The 26711-nt window shown below is 43.0% G+C and overlaps 1 protein-coding gene across 4 annotated transcripts in view; it reads left to right on the top strand.

The window, feature by feature from the left end:
* The window catches only part of dlgap2a (discs, large (Drosophila) homolog-associated protein 2a), a 183056-nt gene that overhangs the window by 119264 nt on the left and 37081 nt on the right, over positions 1-26711 (top strand). For all 4 annotated transcript variants that reach the window (XM_039603549.1, XM_039603551.1, XM_039603550.1 and 1 more), the window contains 2 exons: positions 9467-10611; positions 21527-21741. In XM_039603549.1, the coding sequence (XP_039459483.1) occupies positions 9467-10611; positions 21527-21741 (1360 nt within the window). The remainder of the gene's footprint in view (positions 1-9466; positions 10612-21526; positions 21742-26711) is intronic.

Genomic DNA, 26711 nt, shown 5'->3' with positions numbered 1-26711 from the left:
CAGGGCTTTTCCTGTGGCAGAAATTCACATTCAGCATGATTTATTCATAGCTGGATTGCTGCGCTGGATTTATGATTCCACCATGTAAATGCAACCCCATGCAATCAACCACACTTGGCAGGAATTTGTGTGGGGGCATTGTTGCACTCCAAGTCCATTTCTGTAGCTGCTGTAAATGCAAAGATTTAGATTGAGGAGATTGTTGTTTGAATAAGAAATGATGCAAAGACAGCACGACGATTTGGCCCGTGATGTTGTGCAGGATGAAATTAGCACCGAACAAAGCGAAGTGCGCTTCACTTTCCCGGCAAAAGTATTAATTGCGTTAAAATCCAAATAGCAAAGAGGAAGCAGCAACCTGGTGAAGCACAAAAGCCTTGAGGATTGTCGTTCTCGGAGGAATAAAGAACGCTGATCCTGACACTTTGTTAAATTTCTTTCTGTCACCTCTCGTTCCGTCCCCACTTTGACTGTCGGAGAGAAGGAGAGAAGGAGAGCCGCGAAGCAGCGCTGAGCACAGCACAGATAACACTCTTCATCATTAACGGGCTCACGATAAGTATTCAGACATTCAGCGGCTTCTCCTTATCTGGCCTCCTTAATCTCTCAGCGGCTAAATACTAAGGCTGCATTTAGCTCGCCACACCGTAGGTGCAAATCGCCGCTGCAGAAGAGAAATAGTCCTTTTACGTCTGTTGCTACAGCCTGCAAATAACCTAATCATTTTTCAAGAGATTAGTGCCTCAGACTTGTGTGCAGAGCCCTCCTGGGGTTTGCAGGAAAATGCATAGCTGCCGGTATACTTCCTGTTCACTCTCTGACGGTATCATTTTACAGTCTCTGCACCCGTTATCTCCCCAGACTCTCCCGAAACATATAGCCACACACAAACTGGCTTCCCTTAATCCTTAATGTTGTTTACAGAAGCTCAGAAGACAATACCTTCTAACCTCCGCTAGCTTCTGTTCACTATAATCTGTTCCTTCATCCTCTCAGGAAAACCTCCACCCTGCTGGGAGAAAGATAGTAGGCTGTAGGCTTTGATTGCTGTTGAGGGATGCAGGTAGGGGGCTCTATCTCGCTGCCGTTTCTCACATCCAGACAGCACATTTAGGTGTGTAAGCACAACCGCATGCAACTCGGTGCAACACAATCCACTGGAGGCTACAGTGTGACAGTCCACACACACACACACGCACACACACACACACACACACACACACACACCTACTGTGAGCATGTTGCATGCTGCTGTGGGTTTTTTCCTTCCCAGCACTATGTTGCTAATATCCTGGCAAAACTAAATTTGTGAATCAAGAGTTTTGGGGAGGGTTTTTTAACCTCTGACATTTTTAAAAATTGTATTTTCATGTTTGGTAATCTTTCATAAGCTGTTCTGTAGCTGTAACAACATATTTTCAGGTTTTGAGCATGGCTATTACTCATTTAGTTCACATTATAAGTCAGTAACTGAAAAATGATTCTGTTAGAGTCACTGACTTATGACAGTTTTATATTATTTTGATATTTCAGTACATACTATCATTTTTATTGTAGAACTGCATCATTGTTAATCACACAGGTATAAGCAAGCTAAAAATCCATACCTGCAGGTATTTTTCCCAGTATATGATTAAGGAATTTAGCTAGATTCTCTCTACATCAGGGATGTCAAACATAAGGCCTGGGGCCAGAATTGGCCCAGCAAACACTTCAATCCTGCCCACTGGACAGCTTTGGAAAATGTGTGTAAGGGCATAAATTGTGTACTTTTTTACTTTTTAATGTGTGATTGTGGCCTGAGGTGACTGTTGTTGTAATTTGGTGCTATTAAAATAAGACTGAACTGAATCCTACTGATAACGATCTTCCCTACAGCTGTTCATACTACACCAATAAAATTAAGTAATAGTTAAAAAATTAAATGACAGAAAAGTTCCTGTTTCTTACAACATTTTCTGTGAATTAACAAAAATGTTCAGCCTGAAACTTTTTCTGTAATTTTACATATTTATTTCTTACAATTTAGGCTCAAAGAGGTGAACTGACAGATTTCTTTATTGTGTACAAAAATAACGAGACTCACTTTTCAAGGCTGGCTGTGTGGCAGAGAGAGCAGAGCTCAAAGGACTCGGAAACAAAGGGGGTAAACTGAAAAGCAGCTGTATTTCTAAACTTACATTAACTACAAAGTAATGCAGGTCACAAATGAGGAAACCAAAATGTCAAATCGTTAAGGAGGAAAACTGCATCCTATGTCCTATGAGAGACATGACAACAAAGAGCAGAGGGAAACTGAGGACTTAAATACACACATGAGGTAATTAGGAGGCGAGAATACAGAAAAACAGACACAGGTGAACAGAATCTAACTAACAAGACAAGGGGAAGGAAACTAAATGCAGCACACACAAGACAAGGAGCTATCAAATTAAAACAGGAAGTAGACTAAGACAAATGAACTTGACCACAACTAACCAGAAACACGACCAGGGAGACAGAAAAGTCACCAAACATGGAGACAAGACTGACTTCCACAGGAGACGCTGAGTAAAAGACACAGAGACGAGGCTAGGACACAAAAGGGACTCAACTAACCAAACAAGAAACCATGAACTGGAAATATAGATAAACATTCAGAGGTACTAGAAAAGTAGAACATAAACAGAAAGAGGCCAAACACAAAACTCAATGAACCTAAAGACACAAAGAAAATCGAAACTGTAGTTCACCAACCCAGGAAGATCCAGAAGATATCTCATGATCGAATGTGTAGTTAAACTTATTTTCCCTGACAGAGTTTCACTGGTCTGACACACTTCTGATCAAAGTGGGCTGTTTGTGAAAGACGTTTGGCGCCAGAGCTTTAGTTTTTCATGCACACATATCAGGAAGTGCTCATATATGCAGGTCTTTAGGCAATGGAGTGTTTAGTCAGCGGTGACAATAAAAGCAACATGAATGCAGCTCTTTTGTCTCTGAACTGACATCAACAGATGATCAGTGATTGTTTTTATTGTGTGTGTATCTCGCAGTGTGGTATGAAGTCACGTGACGATTTTACTTCATTTCATTCTCACGTCGATTGAAGAGCCAATGCACCCATCGCCTATCTGAGCAGCCGTGCAAACATACTGTCCTCATGTGACCCACGCAGCGCTAAGCCAGCACGCAGTGTTGCGACGCTCTGTTTTTATCTCGTGTCTCAGCATTAGGTGTCAGTCACAGCGGCGATCATGAAAGGAACAGTTTGTTTCGAGTGTCACGGCCGGAGAAAGACAGATGGTCAGTGAGAAAAGATACAAGCGACAAATGATTGGTTCCCAGTTGCTGTGTCACATTGACAAAGCTCTCTTAGCTGAGTATTGCATTAGCAGCTAAAATGCTGCTGGTACAGATTTAGCTCACGTGCTACACTCGAGACCTACGCATGAATTGTCCAGTGCTGTCGCTTTGATGGACAAGTGAGCAGGATGTCTGCCAAAGATGTGAGTCGCAGCCTTATTTTGATCTGAGCTGCTATGGCAGATATAACGAGGCTGGCAGAGCTGACAGACTCACTACTTTGTCTCCTTGTCCATTAGCTCCTTCTCAAATCTAATAGCTCAGGTCATTGCTGATTTGGCCTGAGGGTTGAGGACGCAATTCCCCTTCCTTTGATTTTCGAAGAAAAGGCCAGAATTCTACGGAGACTGCATTTAACCTTTGGGAGATGGATAAGGAAGCTGCTCTATTGATTTGTTTTGCTCAGAAAATGAGGGGTGTGACTTTACTTTGGCCAGCTGGGTTGGATACTGCTGGATAAGGCCATTTTAAACAATACTATGTATACTCGCCTCATGAGCCTGTCTTTGTGTGTGCTTGTCATAAGGAAGGAATCACCTACTGTAGCAGGATTTTTCAGAGTACTCACAACTCGCAGGGTGGAAACCATCCAGGCTGCTGCAGCTGGTAATCATTTAGTAATTACTGAATCATTACATGTGTGCTGAGTACTGATGGGTCAGCATGTTGATGGGTGTCACAGCTGGTGTGAGCCCATCGTAAAATAAAAAAATAATGTAGGTTTAAAGTGAACTTAGCAGTTGTTTTGAAGTTATTCCTCATATTTTTTCTTTTTTTGTATGTGATTTAAAAGTTAAAGTTGAACTTGTTTTCTACATCATTTAAAACTCCATCTCTCAGGGAAAACGATCCATCTTTAAGGAAATCGGCTTCATTGCTCTTGCAGCGGTAAACCAGTAAACAACCAAATTAACCACATTAAAAGTACTGAAGTAGTTCAGGCTGTTTGACATCTCACAAAGGACGGATTCTTCCACTGATGCAAAATACTGCAACTATTCCTCGCGCGTTGCTTCACGAGCAGGACTCGTCCTCACAGTCGCCCGTAACCAAATCCTGTCCCGCTTAGCGCTGCGGTTAGCCACGATGCTAACCACTTCCAAGTCTGAAGGTCGCATGCCTTTGATCTCTCAGTCTACTGCAGCGCTTTATTAACTTTTAACTTTGTTTTCAACTCCAGTTAGGGCCTGAGCCAGTGGAAGAGTGGAAGCTGTCACTGATACTGAGGGCAGATATAATGCTATTTAAATGCTAATGTGTTAAGAGGAGCAAAACGACCTTTACTCACACTGTGCACGCGGGCGGGGTAGCAGCACAGAACAGAAGGCCTTAATAAATGAGCGTCTTCCTCTGAATCTGTTTCCTGTCTGTGTCCACCTAATGTCAGGTAGAAGGTGTGTTTATCACAGCTGAGCCCTGGAGCCTGTGACAGCATTATAGACATGTGTATTACGTCAAGGGGTGAAACAGATATTGGATGATTGTGTGCGTTAAGCTGAACGATCATTTCTTTTTTCAGAGTTGATCTCTATCATTGCTAATAAGTTAGCATGTCTGGAGTAACAGCAAAGGTCTCTGTTTTCTCAAATATCAGCTTTTCTTAATTTTTCTCATCTGCACAGTCAGTGTCGTTATTATCATCACATCAACACTAAAAGCCCAATAGCTTGATGGTTGTACCCCAAACACTGTTTCCACTGCACTTCTGAATTCAGCTTCCATCCTAGCAGGGCTTCTAAGCAGTTGGCACCCTTGCCAGGAAGCCAATAATGTGATGGCAGGTGCTGGTATCAGTGTATAAACAACAAGCCCTCTCCCTGTCCACAGATGTCACTGATACTTGTCTCCCTGTTTGCAAAGTACTTGCCAGAAGGATGTGCACTCACCGAGAGAGCTCTCTGCCTCGCTCAGTCTGCTTTGGCTAAAAATTAAGTCAACTTTAAAATGTTTCTGATCACAAATCTATTTTTTTCTGTCTTTTTTTGTAGCAGATGATAAATTTGGTATCGGCACTGGTAGAAGGTGAAAAAGAAGAAAGAGAAACGGAGGGCAGATGAGTCTGTCATCTGTCGTATAATCCCAGGAAGTACCATAACTCTACAGTTAGGTAATTTATTCAGTGCAGCTCCCTGAAATACCTCAAGGAATAGTGAGCTGTCGAAGAAAAGCCTTGGAGTAAGACAGTGACATAACTTCAGATAGAAACGTAGCATCGCATCAATCAATAATGCAGCGTCATCCTCCTGTTTCACATGCTAGCAGGGAATGATCTGGACCGACTCAAGCTAAGCAAGTTCACCTGAATTATCCCGTTCAAATGCATTCAGCAGTAATGCTTCTGATGAGCTTTTTCAGCGTAGTTATGTGCAGCCGTACAAAAGCAGCCTCTTCCCTCGGGCGTGCTTAGAGTAGCCTGGATTAATTTTACATCAGGCTGCCAAGAAGACATCCTCGCGTAAGACTGGTAAACAACGAGAATTTGTTTTCATCTCGACAGATGGAGGACGACAGCAACAGAAGAGCACGGCTGCACCTCAGGGGTTGAGATCTTAGACCTCATTAAAAATAATTTTGAACGGAATAAATTTGATCCAATTTGAAAGATGAAAGGGAACATCCACCCTTAGTTACGAGCCACTACCAGCAGAGTAAGTCGTTCTCGTGATCTTGCACAGGTTTTTGATCTACGAGTACGAGACTCGCTCGGAATTATTGACAAAATAATCAAAATCCTCAATATTCCCAGGGAAAGTCCCTTAAACTAGAGAAAAGACCTAAAAAGGAATTTCACAAATAAAACTGATGCAAGTTTATATGATTGTGAAGCTTTTGCAGAGATATTCAAATGTAGAAGCAAAAGTTTCATTGTCAGTGCATGAAAATCCACTAATGTGGTGCCTTTGCTGACCTCAGTGTGCATCGGTCATATAAACGCTCCTAGGCTGATTTTGGCAGATGTCGGAGTTCAAAACTCTGATAATTTTATTGTAAGTGCAACACATCTGGGCTTCTGATCTATGTGCTCACAAAATATGTTACAAAGAACATGTAAATAAGATGAATCTGAGTCAGTTTTATACACAGCTTATAAAACGGAAACACAGAAGTCATTGGACCCTGTTAAAGGACCCTGTCTCGAAGGGAGGAGACATTTCACAAGATGTGTCTATTTGCTACATGAGCAATGCATTATAAAAGTCATAGTTTAATTAAACATTATGGAGAGATATTGGTTAAAAGTTGTCGTTTCTACCTGAGCTTGCCGTTAGAGATTTCACGTGTTCTGACAAATTTATTCTTCGTGTTCTCTTTTCTGAAAGTCACCGTAGGCACGAGTTTAAATGCTTCTTTCAAGGATGGATGAAGATGTGACAGTATTGCAGAATATTGTCCTTGGTGTTTGTAGGATAATGAACAAAAACAACATAATAAGATGTGCCTTTAGAAATGTGGTGATCTTGGACATGCAAATTGGCTTTTTCACTCTTTCAATCAAAATGAAAGATCCATGTGAGAAACAGAGGAATCTACTGTAAAAATCTAATTACAGGACAGGAATGAAAGAGTAAGGAGCGCCCAGACACTGCTAATCAAACGCACATGATTAATGGATCATCATCCGTCTGAGCACCTCCTATAAAAGCAAAGGTTTTTGCAGTCTGCAGGATTGTTGTGTGTTAATGCAATCTTCCCAGGAGTGGAAATCCCTGTAAATTCACCCCAAGGTCAGACCATGGAAAACCCAAGAGCTCCATCTCAGACTCTGCAGGCCTCAGTTAGCAGGTTAAATGTTCAAATTCATGACAGCACAATTAGAAAATGACTTAACATGTCTTCTTTATAAAAAGAAAATGGCAGCAAATGTTTGCAAAGTTGTGTCTGAACAAACTACAAGACAACAACGTCCTTTGGACAGAAGAGACCAAAGTGCAGAAACCAAACACCTCATACCAACTGTCAGCACGGAGGTGGAGCCATGATCGTTTGGGCAGTCACTGAGTGGACATAAGCTCCTCTGTCACAGGTGAGGCCATCTGTCCCACAGCTCAAGCTTGGACCAGACTGGGTCATCAGCAGGACAATGATCCCAAGCACAGCAGCAAATCTCCAACAGGGCGAATAAGAAAGAAAAGAACCAAGCTGCTGCAATGGTCCAGTCAAGGTCCAGCCCTCAATCTGACTAAAACGCCAGGGTGGGACCTTTAGAGCGCTGTGCATAAATGAATCCCCAATGAACTGAGCCAAAGTTGTAAAGAGGAGTGGGCCAACATTAACACACAATGGCATTAGAGACTGATAAAGTTATACAAGGACTCATTCCTTCAAGTTATTGCTGCGAAAGGTTGTTCTACAAGCTTTTCAATCAGAGCGTGTACTTAGTACTTCACTGTATTGCATAGAGTCCTGTGAAAATGTCTTTTTCCCATAACAGTACCTCCAAAAAACCATCAAACAAACTAATATTACACAAGGGAAGTCTGTGCTTCAGCACTCCTTCAGTCTTCAAGTCAGGTGTCCTTGGGCAAGATACTGAATCCCAAAATTTCCCCTGATGCATCATTTGGTGTGTGAATGTGATGTAGAGAGGTCTGAGTGGGCAGCAAGGTAAAAATGTCTGAATTATTTCTACCTCGTGTAGACAGCAGTTTCTGTATAGTGCCAGGAAGTAACCACACAGAGATCATTGGTACAGTGCAGCTCCCCGACAAAATAGATATGTCTACTTGTGTCTGATGCTCTGTGCTTATAAAACTATTTAATTGCTCTGCAGCTTATTAGTCTTAATTTCAAGGTGCAATGTTTTTAGAGGTCAGTAACACTAAATACAGTCTACTTACCATTTTCCAAACATTCAGTCAGTGCAATAGGCAGCTATCTGCTTCCAACGTCTGCTCTGCTTACTCACACTGAAGATTTAGTTCTGTAGACTGAGGCATTAATGACGGTTAAAGGTCCAGCTGTCCTTTATTTATATCAAGGTATCAGAATTAAGTTTATGGAAATGTTTTGGGAATTTATAGTGTTGTTAATATGCCGATATGAGACTGTCCCCTTCCCTCACTCTCTCCCGTTCCACAGTAGCTCATAAAAACTGTCCTTCATTTTATGGGGTTACAGCGGGAGTGAAAGTGCATGGGGTTTATGAGGCGTATCAATGGCTGGCAAGAGGACTGAGATATGCTTATTCTTTGTTTGTTTGTTTCCTATTTCACAAGACAGGCTGCAGATAAGTTTGAAATATGACATCACACTGCACTGTTCAGCTGCTGAGTGAAAACTGGGGTTGGAGGACAGACACAATTACCAATATATTATGAAAAAGAGCAAACTCATAATTCACAAGCTTAAAAATATATTTTTAGCTGTATAACTTGATAAGCATTCATTTTTTGGCGCACGTGGTCTTGGAATGAGGCGTTCCACTAAAGTTGAGTTTTAACCGATATTGTTAAAGGAAGGACCCTGTAATTAGAACATGTAGCGCTGAGGCATAAAAGCAAACCTTTCCTCTGATTAAGTTAAACACATTCGAATAGAGCGCGGAGACGTTTGACCTCGGTGACCGATCGCACAGAATTGGTTTTTAATCTTTGACTACAATGCCCAGCAGGAGAGAGGGAGGGTGCATCTAGCGATCACCTTCCAAGGTCTCCTTCCCGGCCGTACGCCTCACGGCGCACTCCTCGGGGCTTTGACGGATGACACCAGCGCCGGCGAGTGATAGGCTATTATTTCACTTTGCTTTGGATAAATGGCAATGCGGGATCCTACCTGTCGCCTGCCCTTCTCTTTCTTTTGTCTTGTTCTCTTGTCCCATCTTTACAGCGCTATGCCACCACAGACGGGAATAGAAGGTGAAAACTAAGAGTGCTGAGATTTTGTCAGAGCAGTTGGTGGATTTCATCTCCACATTTCAGCTCTGCTGCTTTTTGACTTTTTGTTTTTTTCCTCCCTGTAGCCAAAGTGGGTGTGGAGAGTGAGAATAAGCTGGATAACGACCAACTTGTGTGTTATTTGGCTTTTTTCTCCCCCATCATTAAGTGTGAAATGCGTTTCTTTTTTGGGAAGCTGCTTTTTTTACCCTTCTTCTGATGAAATTGTCTCTCCTTGTTGCTTTCAGACCAACAGTATTCATGGTCCCCCTCGCAGTACTTCGATGAGGACAGCTACTCCCCTCCACCCAGGAACATGAAGGGTCTCTCCGGCGGCCGCCCTGCCCAGCTCCAGCTCACCTCCCCCACCTCTGCCCACACCTGCGGCCTGGCTGATTGCGACCATTCCCTGGACCACCTGCACCACCATGTTGATTCACGGCCCCCTTCCTACCTCCTCAGCCCCACTGAGAGCTGCCCCCTTGACGGTCATCACCGCTGCTCCCCACGGAGCTCCATCCACTCCGAGTGCATGGTGATGCCGATGTCCATGTCGGCCACTGACCACTCTATCTCCAGTAGCACTTTCCCCCGCATGCACTATGGCAGCGCTTCGCGGGACAGTGGCGGGAACGCCTCGGGTGGCAGGGAATCTCGAGACAACGGCGGCTCGTCCTCGCACGGCGGCAGTGGCAAAATGAACCGAATCCCAGCAAACCTCCTGGACCAATTTGAAAAACAGATGCCACTGCACCGGGACGGCTTCCACACGCTGCAGTACCAGCGCACCTCCACCACGACCACGACTACAGAGCAGCGCAACGAAAGCCCCGGGCGAATACGCCACTTAGTCCACTCAGTACAGAAGCTTTTCACAAAGTCACACTCCCTGGAGGGCTCCTCCAAGATGAACGGCACCAAAGGTGACTCGCACAGGGAAAGCTCACACCACCACCATCACCACCACCAAGGCCACCACAAACACAGCAAACGCAGCAAGAGCAAAGAGCGCAAGTCCGACAGCAGCAAGCAGCGCTCGGGAGGTTGGTGGAGTTCAGATGACAACCTTGACAGCGACAGCACATACAGAACGCCGAGCGTCATGTCACGGCATCCGGTCGACCACATCAGCCACTGTTACCCCGAGTCTGTGCACGGCCACATGGTGGGAGATCTGTCGCTAAAGACCTCCAAAAGCAACAACGACGTGAAGTGCTCAGCCTGCGAAAGCATAGCCATGGCGCCAGAGGGCAAGTTCATGAAGAGAAGCTCCTGGTCAACGCTGACAGTTAGCCAGGCCAAGGAGGCCTACAGGAAGTCCTCACTCAACCTGGAAAAGCCAATGACGCCCACGGATCTCAAGCCCAACCTCAGGCCCTGCCACTATCTACAGGTGAGTTTGGCTCTGGTCAGGTTTAAGAACAGGGACCGGGAACTAGTCGGCAGACGCAAAAACAAGTTATTTTTCAGAACTCCTGACATCATCGCATTATTCTGCGTCTTCAGTGAGCGCAGTAGTATAGTTATAGTTACACTGGAGCACTGAGCTGCATTGCACCATTATGACACCCAAACATTCTGGTTGGGATACAAATGGGGGCCCATCAGTGTTCGACCGAACAAAATCAAATGTGCATGCCACCAAACAGAGTTTATTTTTAAATGAAATGCTCTGATTTGTATGGAGATGCAACAGAAGGAACGATGGTAGCGTTCATTTTACGTCACTGCAGTGTTTTGAGTGTCGTTTTATAGAGTTTTCAAGAACTTTAAGCATTGTAGAAAAGACGAGCAAGCCTGCACTCACAGGAGAAGAAAAGCTGCTCATCTCAGTTGGGTTTAAAAGCTGATCTGAAAGACAGTGTTTTGTTTGTCACTGCCCTGGATATTACATTGTGAACCTGTCCTATGGCTCAGCATGTGGCTGGCAATAGAAAGGACTAGCACAGCAGGACAAATCAATTAACTCTGTAAATGATCTGTGCTGGAGGGGAAGAGCTGGCAGTATGAGAATAAAAGGCCAGAAATCAATCTTGATTTTTTTACTGTGTTGTTTTCTCTGATTTCACAGAGGATTCAGTCTGGAAAAAGTTTAGCATTTAGCTCAGACCCATGATCGGCTCTGCAGGAGACCTTATAGCACAGAAGGGATCAATTCAGTGAGTCAGCACTTTTCACAAAAGGTTCTCATGGGTTTTATAAGCATGCTGCAGGGTGTATGGAATAAGAAAGTATACTTTCAATCCCAAATTGCAAATTCAAGCCAGAAAAGCGACATTATGTAACCGTGCTGCTGCAAATATAACAATGTGAAATGTGATAGCATCATGTAAGTACTGCCTGTAGCCAAAATAAAGCGATCGTTCAGCGCAAAGGGAAAGAGGAGACTTGGAGACTCGTTGCTCTAAGCAGAGAGCGTGTCGTATGATTGCCTAATGTTGTAAATGAAAAGCCGACACGTCACTGAAATCAGCTTCAGTTTATATCATTGGACAGTTTTACGATGAGTTTTTCAGCACAGAATCAGGCAGACGGTGCATCATCCACTCCAGTTTTTTGCATATCCACTAAGGAAAGTAATCTCTTAAAGAGAGAGTTGCAGTGCTGGCACCCCCACCTGTTCCCGTCTTCTGTTTGGTCATTCAGCTGAGGTAGTGTCCGAGTCACAGCACTATAAACACTTCTAAAAATATCCTGCCGCAGGGCTATATTTAGACCGGCGTTATCAATCCGATCCGTACAGGGCGTGACACTTCTTCCCTCCCCCGAGGAGAATCAATGCGCTCTCAGGGAACACTCGGAGACGACGTATTGAAGGAGAGGGAGAGAGAAAGTTGGAGATGCGTATATATGGCTGAGGTTTATGCCTCTGTGGATGTGCTGAGATACTTTAGGAAACAGAAGAGAGGAAACAAAGCAATGCTCCCCGTGGCTGCTGTTGTTGCTCATCAACAGGAGCAGTCAGGCAGAGAGATGGAGCCAATAGTCAGGAATGATACTCTACACACACTGAGGGGTCACATTGAGAAGTACTCGGGTCCTGCTGCTGCTGAATTGGGATTACCCACAACTGTCTGCTCTGCAGCAGCAGCATAAAGCCTATCCAGGGAGAGTGTGTGTGCCGAACGCCTGTCCGTGTGTGAGTGGCAGTGTTCGTGAAAAAGTGTGGCTTTTTTCTGTTTATCACACACCAGATGGTTTGATGAGGTGCTAGTCACCTTGTTGCCGTCCTTGGGTGATGACGGAGAGAGAGTGAGAAACTTTGAAAGTTTGGTAGAACTATAGACACAGACTTTTATCATAGACTTATTAAAGTAATCTAACTTTGTAACTTTGTAACAGGTCAATCCCATAAATCCTACTGCAGGTAATAAAGTTAAATTCAGCCATCTTACCAAACTGTCTGCATGTTAATGTTTGTGCACGTGGCAGGTCTGTGCGAGTCTTTGTGCGTGGAAGCCGGATGAGACGTCCGTGAACTGGACATTAGGGAAGACAGACGGGTTAATATGGAAGCTGTTTCTGTAAAATGATAAGTGGTGGGGAATCAGACCTGGCATTAGTATCTCTCCCTGTCATCTCTCAAATTAGCCCTAATTAGCCCGCTCTGAGATCTGTACACACTAATAGCCACTGAGCCATCTACTGTAAGGTGTGTGTAGGTGCGTGGGTCAGCCTTTGTCCGTCGTTGCAGTGTGCAGCAGACACTGTAATCCATGTTCAAAATGTATCAGCATCTTATGGAAATGCAAAACACACAATTAATTTTGCACCACTTTGTTGGTTTTGTTATTGTTTTCCATGAATGGTCGGATGCTGCATCGCTGTGAATTATGGCCAGGAATGATCTCCTTCCTTTCACAAAGGATGAATCCTCAGTGTATCTTCTACTAAAGGAAGAACTGAAGAACCTTTCCTAGTGATTTAGAGAATTCAAACAGCTCTTAATATGTCAGCTACACAGATACTTCCAGATCACTCTGGTTTGGAGCCTTTCTAAGTAAAACCGTCTATTAAACTGCACCCACTAACTCTGCGTTACTGACAACTCTCAGCCCAGATTAAGTGAGCTTTTCTAGCAAATAGAGTTCCTTCCTCTTCCTTCGTACAGTAGCGTTGTACAAAGGAAGGATTAGTCTTTGATAGTTTTGCTGATAGGGCATTGCAGTGGGATTTAATAAGCCAATTAACTGCCATGTTGGCTTGCCAAAGGTGGGGCTTGAGAGGCAGAAAGGCTGCTGATTAAAATACAAAAGCAAAGTGCAAAGCAGCAGAAACAAACCTGGCACTGTGATGGAAAGCTGTAGTAACACACACCCACACACACTCGGGGGTTTCCAAGCATTTTTATGAAGGAGTTCCCAGATAGCAATCGGGCCACGAACCCTTACGCAGAGGGATCTCGTCCCAGGAACCCGAAGATCAGACGACTGTCTGTCTCTGTTTGCCGGAGGCCACGATGTGGATTATAACCGTGACAGCGTGCATCTTATTGCAGTCGTGTTATTATGTCAAACCTCAAGTTTCTTTTGATTTTAATGTGATTGTTTCAGGGTGTAAACATTAAATAGTCACTTGTTAAGCTGCAATCTGCAAAATGCCTTTTTCTGATCTAGTACCCAGGCTAAATCAATAATAATAGCCAGCTATAATGCCATCCTGATTCTTGGGAGGTTTAATAGCCATATTTTCTGCCTTACAGGCATTTCCTGCCAAGACTTCTTCACTGTTTAAGTGTATTATTACCATGTGGTGCAAAATACCCCAGCACTCCATATGCAGTGTCTGACAGTCTGTTCGGAGAGGTTTTGTAGCAAGCAAGAATTCTCCGATAAACCAGTTGTACAGTAATAAAAAGGTAATATTGTTCATTTTACGTGAGCATGAACACATGAGTATATTCAGCATTCAGCGCAGGGGGACAAACGTGGAAGTAAAATCAGAGACTGCACAGAGTTCTGATGAATAAGAAGGAGAGAAGAATATGTATTTGTAATGCTGGGGTAGGTGAAGATGTCATGTAGTGACGTTGGGGATGAAAAGCGTAGTTAGGTTTCCTCCTCCCAACAGGAGAGAACCTCATCCCGTCTCTTTTATCTGTCATCAAACTACTCAAAAGGAAAATATGTCTTTGTGTGTATTTTCTGTAAGGAGTTCTTCCTTTTGTTGCTCGGAAAGGTTTTATGTTTGTTTGTCTGAGACACCTCTTAGCAACAGAACAAGGGTGAAGAGTTTATAAAGTCTTGGTTGAATGTCTTTCTTCTGTTTTTAGTGCAGAAATGTTGGGCAGTCTCATTCACATCGAGTTATCATCACAAACATGCAGCGGCCCTCAAGATTTCAGAGATTTAAAGATTTTAATGTCTGTCCACAGCTTTGGTTCACAGTGAAATATCTCAACGTTTACTCAAATGATTACTGCAAACTTTGTGCATTTATTCATAATGCACAAAACATTAAACCCAAAGCCAGCGGCTTCATGAAAGCATCCTAAAAGGTGGAACTTAGAGCTGCTGAATATCAGTTAAATATCAGTAGAGTGTTGATGTGGCAATTTTACTGATGCTAGAGTGCTACACAATTACTGCAGCCATGTAAACTTGCAGTCTTGTTAGCTTTGAAGACGTGGACTGTCTGTGATCAGTTAGTTGCCATCTAACTATTTAATTGTTGCAATATGTTTGTTATAATGTAACTATAGTAAGATGCCAAAAATTGCAACTGTGTTGCTGTTTATCTACACAGAAAATTACATCAGTTACTTTCATTCCACAAATCCTGATCCTGCAGAACTCAAAAACTGCAAAATGACACAGGCATTCAGCAAGCTTGTTTACAGAAATATAACCAGAATAAACAGTAATTATTTGCAGACCTTTCCTAATCTGAATGAGAATGACTGCAGGCAATCAACAGTTGCTGCAACTTCTTGCAATCATTCTCCAGCAGCAGAAATGAAAAAACCCTCAGCAATCACAGATTTGTTTCTAGCTGCAAGGAGACTGACATCTTCTTTTTATTCTACAGCGACTGAGCCATTCCCAAACGACTGTTGCTCGTTAACCATCTCAAGTTCAGGAGCGCGCTCTGTTGAGTAAATGCCCCAGTGAGCGTTTTTTTGATAAAGTTACCATTTAGCTCACAGTTCAGGTTCAGCACGTCTGCAGATTTGAACCCTCCCGTTAAGCTCATTTGTTGCCCCTGCGAGCTCTGCTGATGCTCATACAGCAGATTTAGTGTTTGCTCAAAGTATGAATCACTCTGAGAAGTGCTGTTGGTATTCATGAGATTGATTCTGTTACAGTCAAAATGACAAATTTATTTTCTTCTTCTTCTCGGGGCATGACTGCTGTCATTTTATTACTGAGCACGATTATTTACACTTTTACGACTTTGTCTGAAAATGTAAAGCGTCAGTAAACAAACAACATGAGCTGAGACTGCAGATTTGTGAATGTTGAATGTTTGTGCAAAAGCAGCACGAGACATGAGGAGTCCACGTTGGTGTGTAGTGGGAGGCAGGAGGCTGGTGGATGGGATTACCAGTGATCGCACCTTTAAGAGCACTCTAACTCCTTTCTTCCTTCTTTTATCACCCATCAACCAATAGGTATCAGCCATTTCTCCATATTTCTGCACAGTGCATTGCTCACTCTTCCTCTCTCTCCCTCTGTCTGCCCCGGCGTATTTCTTTACTTAATACCAGTGACTTATGTCTCTTAGTGGGTGTATAGATAGAGCCGCAGAGTTAATCAATGAAATGCACTGCAGCACTGCAGGAGCATTGGCTGGGGCCTGGCTACCCCCACTGCTGGCACGCACACTCGCACACAAACACACACATATACACACCGCATTCTCTCTGGCCTCTGACAGAGCCACAGATCAAAGCTGTGAAAGTAAAAGTAGACACACAAATGTGCCAGTGTCTGCTTAATCCTGCTGCGAGATGCTGGTGAGGCAAGGTTGTTTGCTGCCATTGCTGAAGTGCCAGATTAGCTTGGGCACGTACCAGGAGTTGTGGTCATAAAAATCTCATTATAGTACGACAAAAACAATTTTCCCAGAACCGCATCTCTTATTTTTTGAGCAGAATCCAGTTAATTAAAGCAAGTTAAAGTTCCGTTATTGTGAAAAGAAAAGCTGAAATGTAAAATTTCACACTGTGAATTTTCACAGAGCTCCCACAAATCTTGGCTCGTATTCACATCATTGCATCAGAAGCTTCTCTGTATGGAGGAAAGGATCATCAAAGTTTCCCTGTGAAACATTTTTGGATGCTCACCTCTGAATTCCTCTCTTAGTGGGATCTTTAGGTCAAGGTGAGCAGCAAAGCACTCGTACGATCAGAAACTGACCACAGTCGGTACGAGAGCGCTGCCGCTCACTGTTTTTTATCTTCACAGGGAGACACCCTGGAATCTATCCTCTTTATCAGCAAATTTAAATTAAAGAAATCTCACCACAGCTTGTGCCTGTCCTCTGGCGTTCCGTTCATTAATTAGACGTCTAAAAATATCAAACCCCTCCAAGACTTAATTAACCCATCGACTCCATTTGGTAGATGGTGTCTGTCTGTCTTTGGAGGGGAGATGAATGACTTTTATCGCTGTGTGTTTGAGAGTGTATCCATATGGCTGTGTACATGTCCCAGTTAAGTGTGTGTTTTGCATCACAGTAAGCTTCTGTAACTTCTTTCACACATGAGTACATGTTAGTGTTCGAGAGGCATTTTGTGCAGCACATCCAAACACCTCAAGCCTAACACAACTTCTACAATGATGACATCATAAAATGCCACTTTGTTGGGTAACCTGCTTCTGTCAGCTGGCAGCAACTCTTTTAGGCTTGTAGACACTGAAGTTCAAAATGAGCATCAGAATGGGGACGAAAGGAGATTTAAGAGACTTGGGTCAGACCGGTGTGAGTCTTTCAGAAACTGCTGATCTGCTTGGACTCTCCCACAAAACATCTCCAGAGTTTACAGAGAATTGTCCAAACAACAGAAGTTATCCAGTGAGCACTGGGAGTGGCTGTTGCTCAGGAGGTAAAGCAGGTCATCTACTGATTGGACGATTGGTGGTTCAATCCCTGGCTGCTCCAGTCTCCATGCCAAATATCCTTGGGCAAGACACTAACCCCAAGCTGCTTTCCGATGCATCCATCAGAGCATGAATGTAAGACAGAAAGCAATTAAACGGTGGTGGTGCAATGGTGTTCGAGATGCATCGTTCAAACACAGCAGCCCACTGAGTGTCGTCCACGTCCATCCTTTTATGACCACAGCGTGGCGTACTAGCCCGCGCAGCTCAAATCGTCTTAAACTGGTTCCTGGAACATGACAGTGAGCTCAGTGTACTCACATGGCCTCCACATTCACCAGATCTCAGTCCCTGGAGCCTGGGACAGTTGAGTCGCATCACGGATGTGTTGTTAGGACATTATGCTTGCATTCAGCTTTTTGCAACAAAGCGTGGATCACGATCGAGGAAATAAGATGTTTTGATCTGATGACACTCGCTAGTTTAGCAGTTGTGAATGTGCACATGGTAACGCTGTGGGATTAGTGCCGTTTACGTTCCAGAATATAAATATAACATCAGCTTATCTTTAATGCCTTTGATGAATTCTTGATGTTTTTCTTTTTTTCCATATAAAACTGATAAATCTTTTATTTGCAGCAAATACCCGTTTGGATAAAATTCACATTTCACTTGCTATTTTTCCTGCTGATGGCATTTGTATCAGGGAGTGATTACAGTCATCTATCTGATGCATTGATGACATTTGCATGTAGCCCATCTCCTCCTGACATTTGCCACTGTCAGTCAGCTGCCATGCAGTTCATTTTCAGAACCATCTGATTGTTGGAGGAAAACACTAACTCAGTGTTATGAGCACAAACAGGTATTTGTGTATGTGTTTCAGTTGTGGTTTGAGGACATGTTAAAACCAGGGGGGCAGAGTTACTATGAAATCAAAGAAAACTGCTCACCAGTCAGATTTAACAAAATAAAAACTCGAGATCTGCATAAAGATGTGAAAGTGAGCCCAGCTTCCACACAGAATGATGACTGTCAGTGTCGTATCATGTAAAAGCTTGGCTGGCTAAGCTTGTGACATCACAGTGTGCAGCGAGGTTAATCTAAAAGGCAAAATAGAAAAACTGGAGTAAGAGGGGTTTGTGTTTGTAGCTGTGTGTTTGTAAGTGAGGCTAAGGTCCTGACTCAGCTGTTATCGCCACAATAACTCGTTTCTGTTGTTTTTTTTTAAAGAAAAATGTGTGCAGGAAAGAGAGAGAGGGAGAGAGGGAGTATCAGAAACAATCATCACTGGTTCATTATATCAGTGGGTGAAGTTAGCCCAGCACATTTTAATAAGCTGCACCAGTGTCTTCAGTACAGAAACCTATTAGAGCCTTATGATGGCTTTTCTGTGTGTTGTGTAACGGCATGTACCATAATGGAGTCGCGCTTGTGGTATGATGATGATTCAGAAACTAATTTTCCTCCACATCATCTGTACCCATAACACAGTTACATGGTAACAGTTACATGTGTTCTGCTTCAAACACTTTCAAATAACTCAGCAGCCTATCTGCGCAACGCACGTGTGACTAATATTAAAGTGTATTAACCTCCAGCCACACAGAGCCTCTCTGATTGTCTTCCTCTTCGCTCCACATTCGAGACCTTCGTGATGTTGCGTGTTCAGTCTGAACTGTTCGCTCCGTATGCAATAAAGACAGCCAGTGAGTGCTCTCACTCTGAATGGGATAATGGTGATTGTGACGTGGATACTCAATTACCTGGTTTAACGAGTGGATGAAAATTGCAACATATACAGCGCCTGGCTCGTTTCGATGGCAGGCTTCCACTTCCGATAGCTTAGGACAGAGCGAGCAGAGGCAGCTCCTTTTCTCCTCTGGTTTCCAGCTTTTCTTCCAGCGGTAATTACGATCAGCAGCCCAGCCAAATTCACCGCCGACTTTCAGTCGAGGTTTTGAGCAGTTTGTAACCTGGCCAAACTACAGAAATCCTAAAACACCGCACAGCTGTGTGAAGGCGTTAATGTGTGTTGACTCATCGAGAAATCAAGAAAGGATCTGCGTAGCTCAATGGGTGGAACAAACTGTGTCAGAGGTAGGGGTTCAGTTCAAGTGTCTATCAAACGGCACGTTGCTTCATTGACGGAAATATTATAGCGCAGCTTTTATGGCTTCAGGGTTTTAAAATTACTACATTTACATAAAAAGGTGAGACACCCGGGTCAGGATTCTGTTATTCTGAATAGTTAACTTGGTAAAAATATCTCACTGCTATGACTCGTTCACAGCCGTAAGGAAAGGTGAGAATATTCTTACCAATACTCGCCAAACTTTGTCCCAAACATCAGCAGAAACTACAAGAAGACGGCAGATTGTGTTTGGGTAGCTGCATACTCAGGAACCTGTTTTATGTTTGCTGTAACGACAAACCAAAAGTGAAATCTGGAAGTTTCTGCAGTCTCCAGTAAAGGTGCAATCATCTGTTGTTCACTGACACAATAATAATAATACATTTTATTCACAGGCACCTTTAAAGACCCTCAAGGCCACCTTACATTAGTACAACAACATAAAAACATAAGGTAAATGAAAAATAAAAACAAGCATGAAAGTGCAAAAACTAAACATGGTAAAAGTAGACGAAGACAGAGTCATGATGAAGGGTATGCAATTCTGAATAGATGGGTTTAAAGATGCGATTCAAAAGTAGAGAGAGTTTGTAGTCCGGAGAGCCGGTGGAAGTGCATCCAAAGAACAGCTAAAGGCTCCTGTGGTAGTCGGGCGAGCAGGTGGAACAAACAGAAGAGAAGCTGAAGAAGAGCGGAGTGTACGAGGGGGCGAGCACGTATGGAGATCAGGTAAATATGGAGGAGCGAGGTTATAATCTCCACTAATCTTCCCTGCATCCACTCCACAGAATTCAGTATGAGAATCCTGATGAAGCCAGGAAAACGGTGTGGAAGTTCTTGAGAAGTACACCTGTCTAAGGTCCCACTCCCACAGACCTGTCACACAACTACCAATCACGAGGGGAAAATGTGCTTTCCCTGTCCAGCTGTGATTGGCTGGTCCCAAAGAGTGAGCAGATTGCAGTGGTTGCCTGATGTTTGTACAGAAGTCACCCACTTGTCTGCAGCCTTGCTGTAATGGTCTATTTGATTCACCTTTTATTGTTTATTTTATTTTATTTTCACTTGCTAAATACGGGACAGACTTGACTGGGGAAAGAAAGGGGAGAAAGAAAGAGGGAGAGAAAAACAGCGGGGAAGAGGGACGGGGATAAAGGGCAAAAAACAAAAACCAACAAAATAAGCAGACAAAAAATACATATAACAATCAGCTGGATCACCTGTTGAGAACGAAAAAAGAAAACAAGCAGAAGAAAAAAAAGAGCAACATAATAAACAACATCACGATGATCTATGGGAATATAACAGTAAATACTAAATATTAAACATTATTGTGCAGCACGTAAGATCGACAGCACACAGTGTGCTTTGAGGTAGGAGCCAAAAAGGGTGTAGTTTGTGTGTGTGATCACCCGTGTGTACACCTGTGAGCATGAGCGCGCTTGTTTTTAAAAGGTTTCCAGTTCATGAGGACTCTTTTCTTGGCTATGCACAGGGCAGTGAAAACCATATGGGCTATATTCTTTTCTGTAGTGACATAATCTAAGCTGCCCAACAAGCACACTAAAGGGGAAGTTGGAATGTTACATTTCAGACACTTTGATAAGTCTTCACATATCTCGCGCCAAAACTTCAGTTTTTTAAATGTAATTTTACATAATGAATGCTACTACACCAAGTATCAGAAATACACTTTTTCTAAAGCAGAAATATGTAAAGCAGGCATCTGCAATGCTGAAGAGAGCCACACTGAGAGGAAAGGCTGTTAAAGTTGCAGTAATAAATATGTTCTGTCAATAGTGAATGAAATTATGGACAAATACATAACAGAGGTCATCTGCAGTGACAGGTCTGAGGTTTGGTTCACCTTTATGGGCATTTTAAAGTCTGTCAACACAAAGTTAGCAGCTTTCTAGCACAGAGCAATCAGCGGCTGAAGGAGGAAACCGGGAAGTTAGTGAGGAACAAGCAGAGCTAAAAACATCATGAATAATACATTCCTGCAGCGGCTTGAACATGCTTCCAAACGCTCACTGTTTTAAAAGCTTTAAAAGATGAAAGCATATTAATGCTCTGCTCCCGAGAAGCAAAAACAACCATTATGTGTCTTTGTTATTCCCCCTACTCACAAGGTGCCCCAGGATGAGTGGGGGGGTTATCCTGGAGGTGGGAAGGACGATGAGATACCTTGCCGTCGGATGCGGAGCAGCAGCTATGTTAAAGCCATGGGGGACGAGGAGAGCGGCGAGTCAGACTCCAGCCCCAAGACGTCGCCTCAGAAGTCAGTGCGGCCAGACGCCCTGGTCAAGGCCATCATCAGACCCAGGGATCTGCTGGACTCCCAGAGGTATGACACATGCTAGCTACAGGTTTTAGTAATTAATGTTGCTTGGCTCTTTTTCGGTTTTAGTTTTGCCTTGCAGGTCCGTGTTTAGTGAGTCAGTGTCCCTGTAGTGCTGCACAAAGCAAACATCTATCTGATGTCCTGAATATAAACACATATGTTTATGCAATCACATATCCTACACATGGTTTTTATGTTTGTAAAAGAGAAAGAAACACATAATGATACCAGTCAAAATCTAAGTATTGATCCAAGTCTGTTCAATGTCTCAACGTCCGCCAGGATTTCCCTGGGATCCAACCGGGGAGGTTCATACCGCTGTGGCTGCCAAACATAAAAACTTTGAACAGCTCATATAATTATCATTTAAACTTTCAGAAGTTTAGTTTGGGGGTTGATTATAATAGACTTGCATGCTTTCTGTCTTTTTCCTTTGTGTGTTGCAGCTGTTTTCACCCACAGTTTAAAACTCCCTTTATTTCCTGTCACTTTCATTCCTCATTGGTCACCAACAACCATTGGTTACGTACTGTAACCCCGGTACAGTTTTACCTTTGTGAGCTGTCTGCTAATAACAAAAACTCAAATTCAAACATAAATAAAAATGTGACTTAAATGCAAAATGGTGTTACCATTTCTGAGGTTATCTGTCTTGTGTCCATTTATGTTTCAAATGTGTGGGGTTTGGGTTACAGGTCTGAAAAGTGAAGTCAGAGTGGGCGTGCCTCATATTTTAGTTCAATTTTATTTATTCAGCACAGAATCACAACAACAGTCGCCTCAAGGTGCTTTATATTGTAAGGTAGACCCTATAATAACACATACAGAGAAAAGCCCAACAATCATATGAACAAGCACTTTGGCGACAATGGGAAGGAAAAACTCCCTTTAAACAGGAAGAAACCTCCGGCAGAACCAGGCTCAGCCTCCGTGCAGCTAAGACAAACCGCTGTTTGCCTGATGATTGCATTTAAGTTTTATTTTTTTGTATTTATGACTGATTGCAAGTAGTTGACATTCATATAAAAGTATAGTTTTTCCAGCTTTTGGAACCTTTATTGCTTCATAAAACCTCTTTAAATGAGTTCATTTTCCTGTCGTTTGATGTAATCTCAGATCATGAACATGGATCTGTGTTTTTAGGAGCGATTGTTGCCTCACTGTTATTCTCTCACCAGTTTTAATATTCCATATTTGACCCACCAGTACGTCGGTGTCAAGCCCCTGATGGCTGAACCTTGTAGTCATCAGAATTCCTTCATGCGTTTTCATATCAGCTGTGAGAACATGTTCACTCTTCTGGGACGTGTCCTATTAAATGGTGAGGAAATTGAGGGCTTTTGTTTCAATAACTTGTCGGTGGAAGAAAACACTCATAAGAGGATTACAAGATAAGATGAGCTGAAGACACAGGAAAAACTAACTCAAACAATTACGTTACAGAGAGACGCGGGACGAGTTACGTTGATTATTGCTTTTACAAACCCATCAGATTAGAATGAAGTGAGATACTAAAGAGTGCTGAGATCTGCAGAAAAAGGCTTCACGTGTAGCAACACCAGAGCAAAGATACAATTCGGTGACGGCTGTTTGTGTCCTTAAACGTTTTGTCTTAGGTTGTGTTACCAAAAACATGAATTTTAATCTCTGCTGCGTGTCGAGGTATTTGTCGGTTTTTGTTTGCCTCCCCTCGTCCTTCATGTTATCTACCAAATTCACCTGAACACAGTTCTGGATAAACATGAAGGACTCTACACAACATCCTTTCTATTACTTGGATGTTAAACTTTATATTCTATCCAATGTTTCCTTTTTTGCATATTTTACTATACTGGCTTTTATGTTTTGAAATTGTGTTTTAACAGTACTGCAGACACTAAATGAAGACATTGTGTTTGGCAGATTCCCGTTTTCAGTCTTTCTAAAAGGTGGCAATAAAAGAAAGTAGATTCACTTTTGCATCTCGTTCAGCGGAGCCAGCTTTCTTTTCTCTCTGCAGAATGTGAAAACTGTAATTACAGCTGAGGTTCACAAGTGTATTTTAATAATGTGACAATTTAAAGGATATCCTAGACCTGCTTTTCCAAAACAGTGTTTTTATCTGCCTCTGTTCTCATATATTGAGCGCATTTATCAGCCAAGGTTTGAGTCGAGTGCAGCGGGATCCATTAAAGACCCGCAGCCTCGACTTCAGTCGCAGAAAGCACGATTTTACTTTCTCATTTTCAGACAGTTAGATGTTTCTTTCCTTTTATCAAGACTTTGGGGCAAAAGGTGCAGACGAGATCAAAGGCAAATACTCTGTGATCTACGCCGATGATTGTGATGTGTTTTCAGTAGGACTCTGATTTAAGAGTAAAAACATTTTAGATTTACTTCTAAACCTAACTTTTAATTCACTTGTTTTCTCTCCTGTTAACTAAAATCACTTCGAGTGCTCTTTAGTTCAGGTGACGACAGAAAGAACCTTGGAGGCAAAATTGGGGATAATGTGGAAGGTGGACTAAACCCTCAATAACCCACTCAGAGCAGATGATGCTGCAGGAAAAATGGGTTTAAACAATCTTGTTTGACCGCACTTATTTTTAGATAAAACTTACCCAGGTAACAGGATTAATACTGAACTACCCTGGGGCTTGGGGGGCAGGTGCGTTAACCAGAGACTGGTGGGTGGGGCTTCTGCACTGGCCCCATTCACCCCTTCACTGCTATCTTCAGTTTTATCTGCAACTTAAACATGAGGTGGATGAGCACTACTGTCCAGCACCCCACTAAATAAACACATAAACCCTGAATAAGAGGAGCCTGTTTATAGAGCTGAAATACTTCATCGTTAATTTGAACAAAAATACACCTTCTCTGCTAAATTCATTTGAAATTTGGGCAGAACTGCGATCCCTGTGGCTTAGGGTTGATGTTGCCTCTCCTGCATAATGTAAGTATATCCTGTTCAGCTTCTCCTTCGTGCCATGTGTTCTACTCGGGGACGACCGGGTAGGAAAAATTCATCACAGGGCTGCTGAGACTTCTGCATAAATCACACTGTCTGTCTGCACAAGCCTAAAAGCAAATAATGACATAAATTGGAGGCATTATGCAAAGATGACCTTGTGTCTGACCTCAGTGTGGAGTGTGGCCGGTGACAGCCCCGTAGTTTGTGGTATGCACTGTCAGACAGTCACAGTAAGATGCACGACCCACACACACAGACGAGTCCCTCGCTCTTCTATTCTCGCTCTTCAGGCAGGTTTTTAAAAAGCTTTTCCATCACACGGTTTTGTTTTTTTCCACAGAAGCGTGGAAACGTCCATGGGCAACACCCACGGAATCCATTAATGCACCTCGCCACTATTAACCCGACCCTCACGAAAACACAGACACACACGCACAGCAAAAGGATTAATTGCGAGCTTTTCTGGCAAAGTGTTTGCAACGTCTCTCAGCAGGATAACAGCGGAACAGGAAGTAGGTCAGCAGATATCCAGAAACCAGCTTCTACTGTTAAATACTTCTCTTTCATGACTACATAATAAGCCAGATATGTGATCCAGAGGATATATACTGACAAATGAAATGTTATGGTTGGTGATCAGCGAGGATCAGGCTGATATGAGGAGTTGTCTGGCCATTTTAACACATCTACCTCAGAAATTCTTTCTGCATAATCAGTGAGATATGCAACTTTTCTCACACCTTGCAAAGCTTTCATCACCGTCCGTTTTAAATAGCCGTAAACAGTGAATGATTTATGAAGATGCAACAGCAGGAAGGGCTATCAGTTGCAGTTATTGTCCTCCAAGGCTCTTCTGAATAATAGCCCTCTCAGCGGTTAGACTGAGTCTGCTGGGCTCTGCTGAAAGAAAAGTATTGACACTCATGGATCAGGCTGTGGGGCCTGCCTCCCAGTCCATTGATGGCATTTAGTCTGCGGGAGAAGGTTGGTCAGTGCATTCATTTAAATGCCAGGAACGTCCCCAAAGGTGTCATTACTGAAGAGTACTAATACTCCACTGATCGTGCTCTGAGAACATCATAATGTGGCATCCAACAGCTTGGTATTGATTTAGCGCGGCACTAAAAGAGCCTGGTTGTATGAGCAGGTGTATATGCGTTATACTGGAAGTGAAGCTGCAGTAGAGAAATGGCAAAGATGTGTGAGGTAACGGAAACATTTTGTCCAGACAGAAAATGCTCCAATCAGCGGCTTTTTTAAAAAGCTTGCACAACAAACCGTGGACCTCGTTCTTCCTCACAGAATTGCTTCAGCTCAGCAGTACGCTTTAATGTCTTGTGTGAACGGCTCTCCTGAGGTAATTCCACAACATCTACGTCAGGTTAAGGTTACAGCTCTGACCGCACCGCTTCAAAAGATGGAATTTTAGTTCAAGCTTTATTGTCCTGCTGCATCAGCCTACCGCCACTAAACCCTGATATTAACCTTTAAAACACGTGACAAAGTTCATTTTACTCTTGGTTAGCCTGAGCTGTTGAAGTCAACAGGACAACTGCCACAAATCACGAATATTCCACTTCTTAGTTGATGTATGTCAGCAGTCAGTGGTATTTGCATGCCAAACGTAACGTGTTGTTTTTATTAAATCTTTCTATAGTTAAAATAATTCCTAATAACAGAGTTTAAAATAGCTATCCCAACATGTGGGGCCAGCCTTAAACTGTCTCTATATATAGCTTGTTTAATACTGAAACCTTCAGTGAGAAGATTGTAGCCAACTTTTCTGAGATCTCTCTCCTCCAAGCCAACTCGCACTTCACATATGCTTCTTGTGAAGAGCACACTGAAATTGCCTGAGTGTTTTACAGTAGCTCTGACCCACTCCTGCAAGCCTGTGTCATTGATTGGACACCAGGCTTGATAACTCATGACCCCAATTAGTTTCTGATGATGCCATTAACCTTGGGTTATGGCCATAGGTTTTTCAATTACATTAACATACTAATTCCTACACTGTGAA

Source organism: Oreochromis aureus, linkage group 19, assembly GCF_013358895.1.
Source record: "Oreochromis aureus strain Israel breed Guangdong linkage group 19, ZZ_aureus, whole genome shotgun sequence".
NCBI classification, from domain to species: domain Eukaryota; kingdom Metazoa; phylum Chordata; class Actinopteri; order Cichliformes; family Cichlidae; genus Oreochromis; species Oreochromis aureus.
The sequence above is the reverse complement of the archived record's forward strand: the minus strand, read 5'-3'. Positions and strand labels throughout refer to the sequence as shown.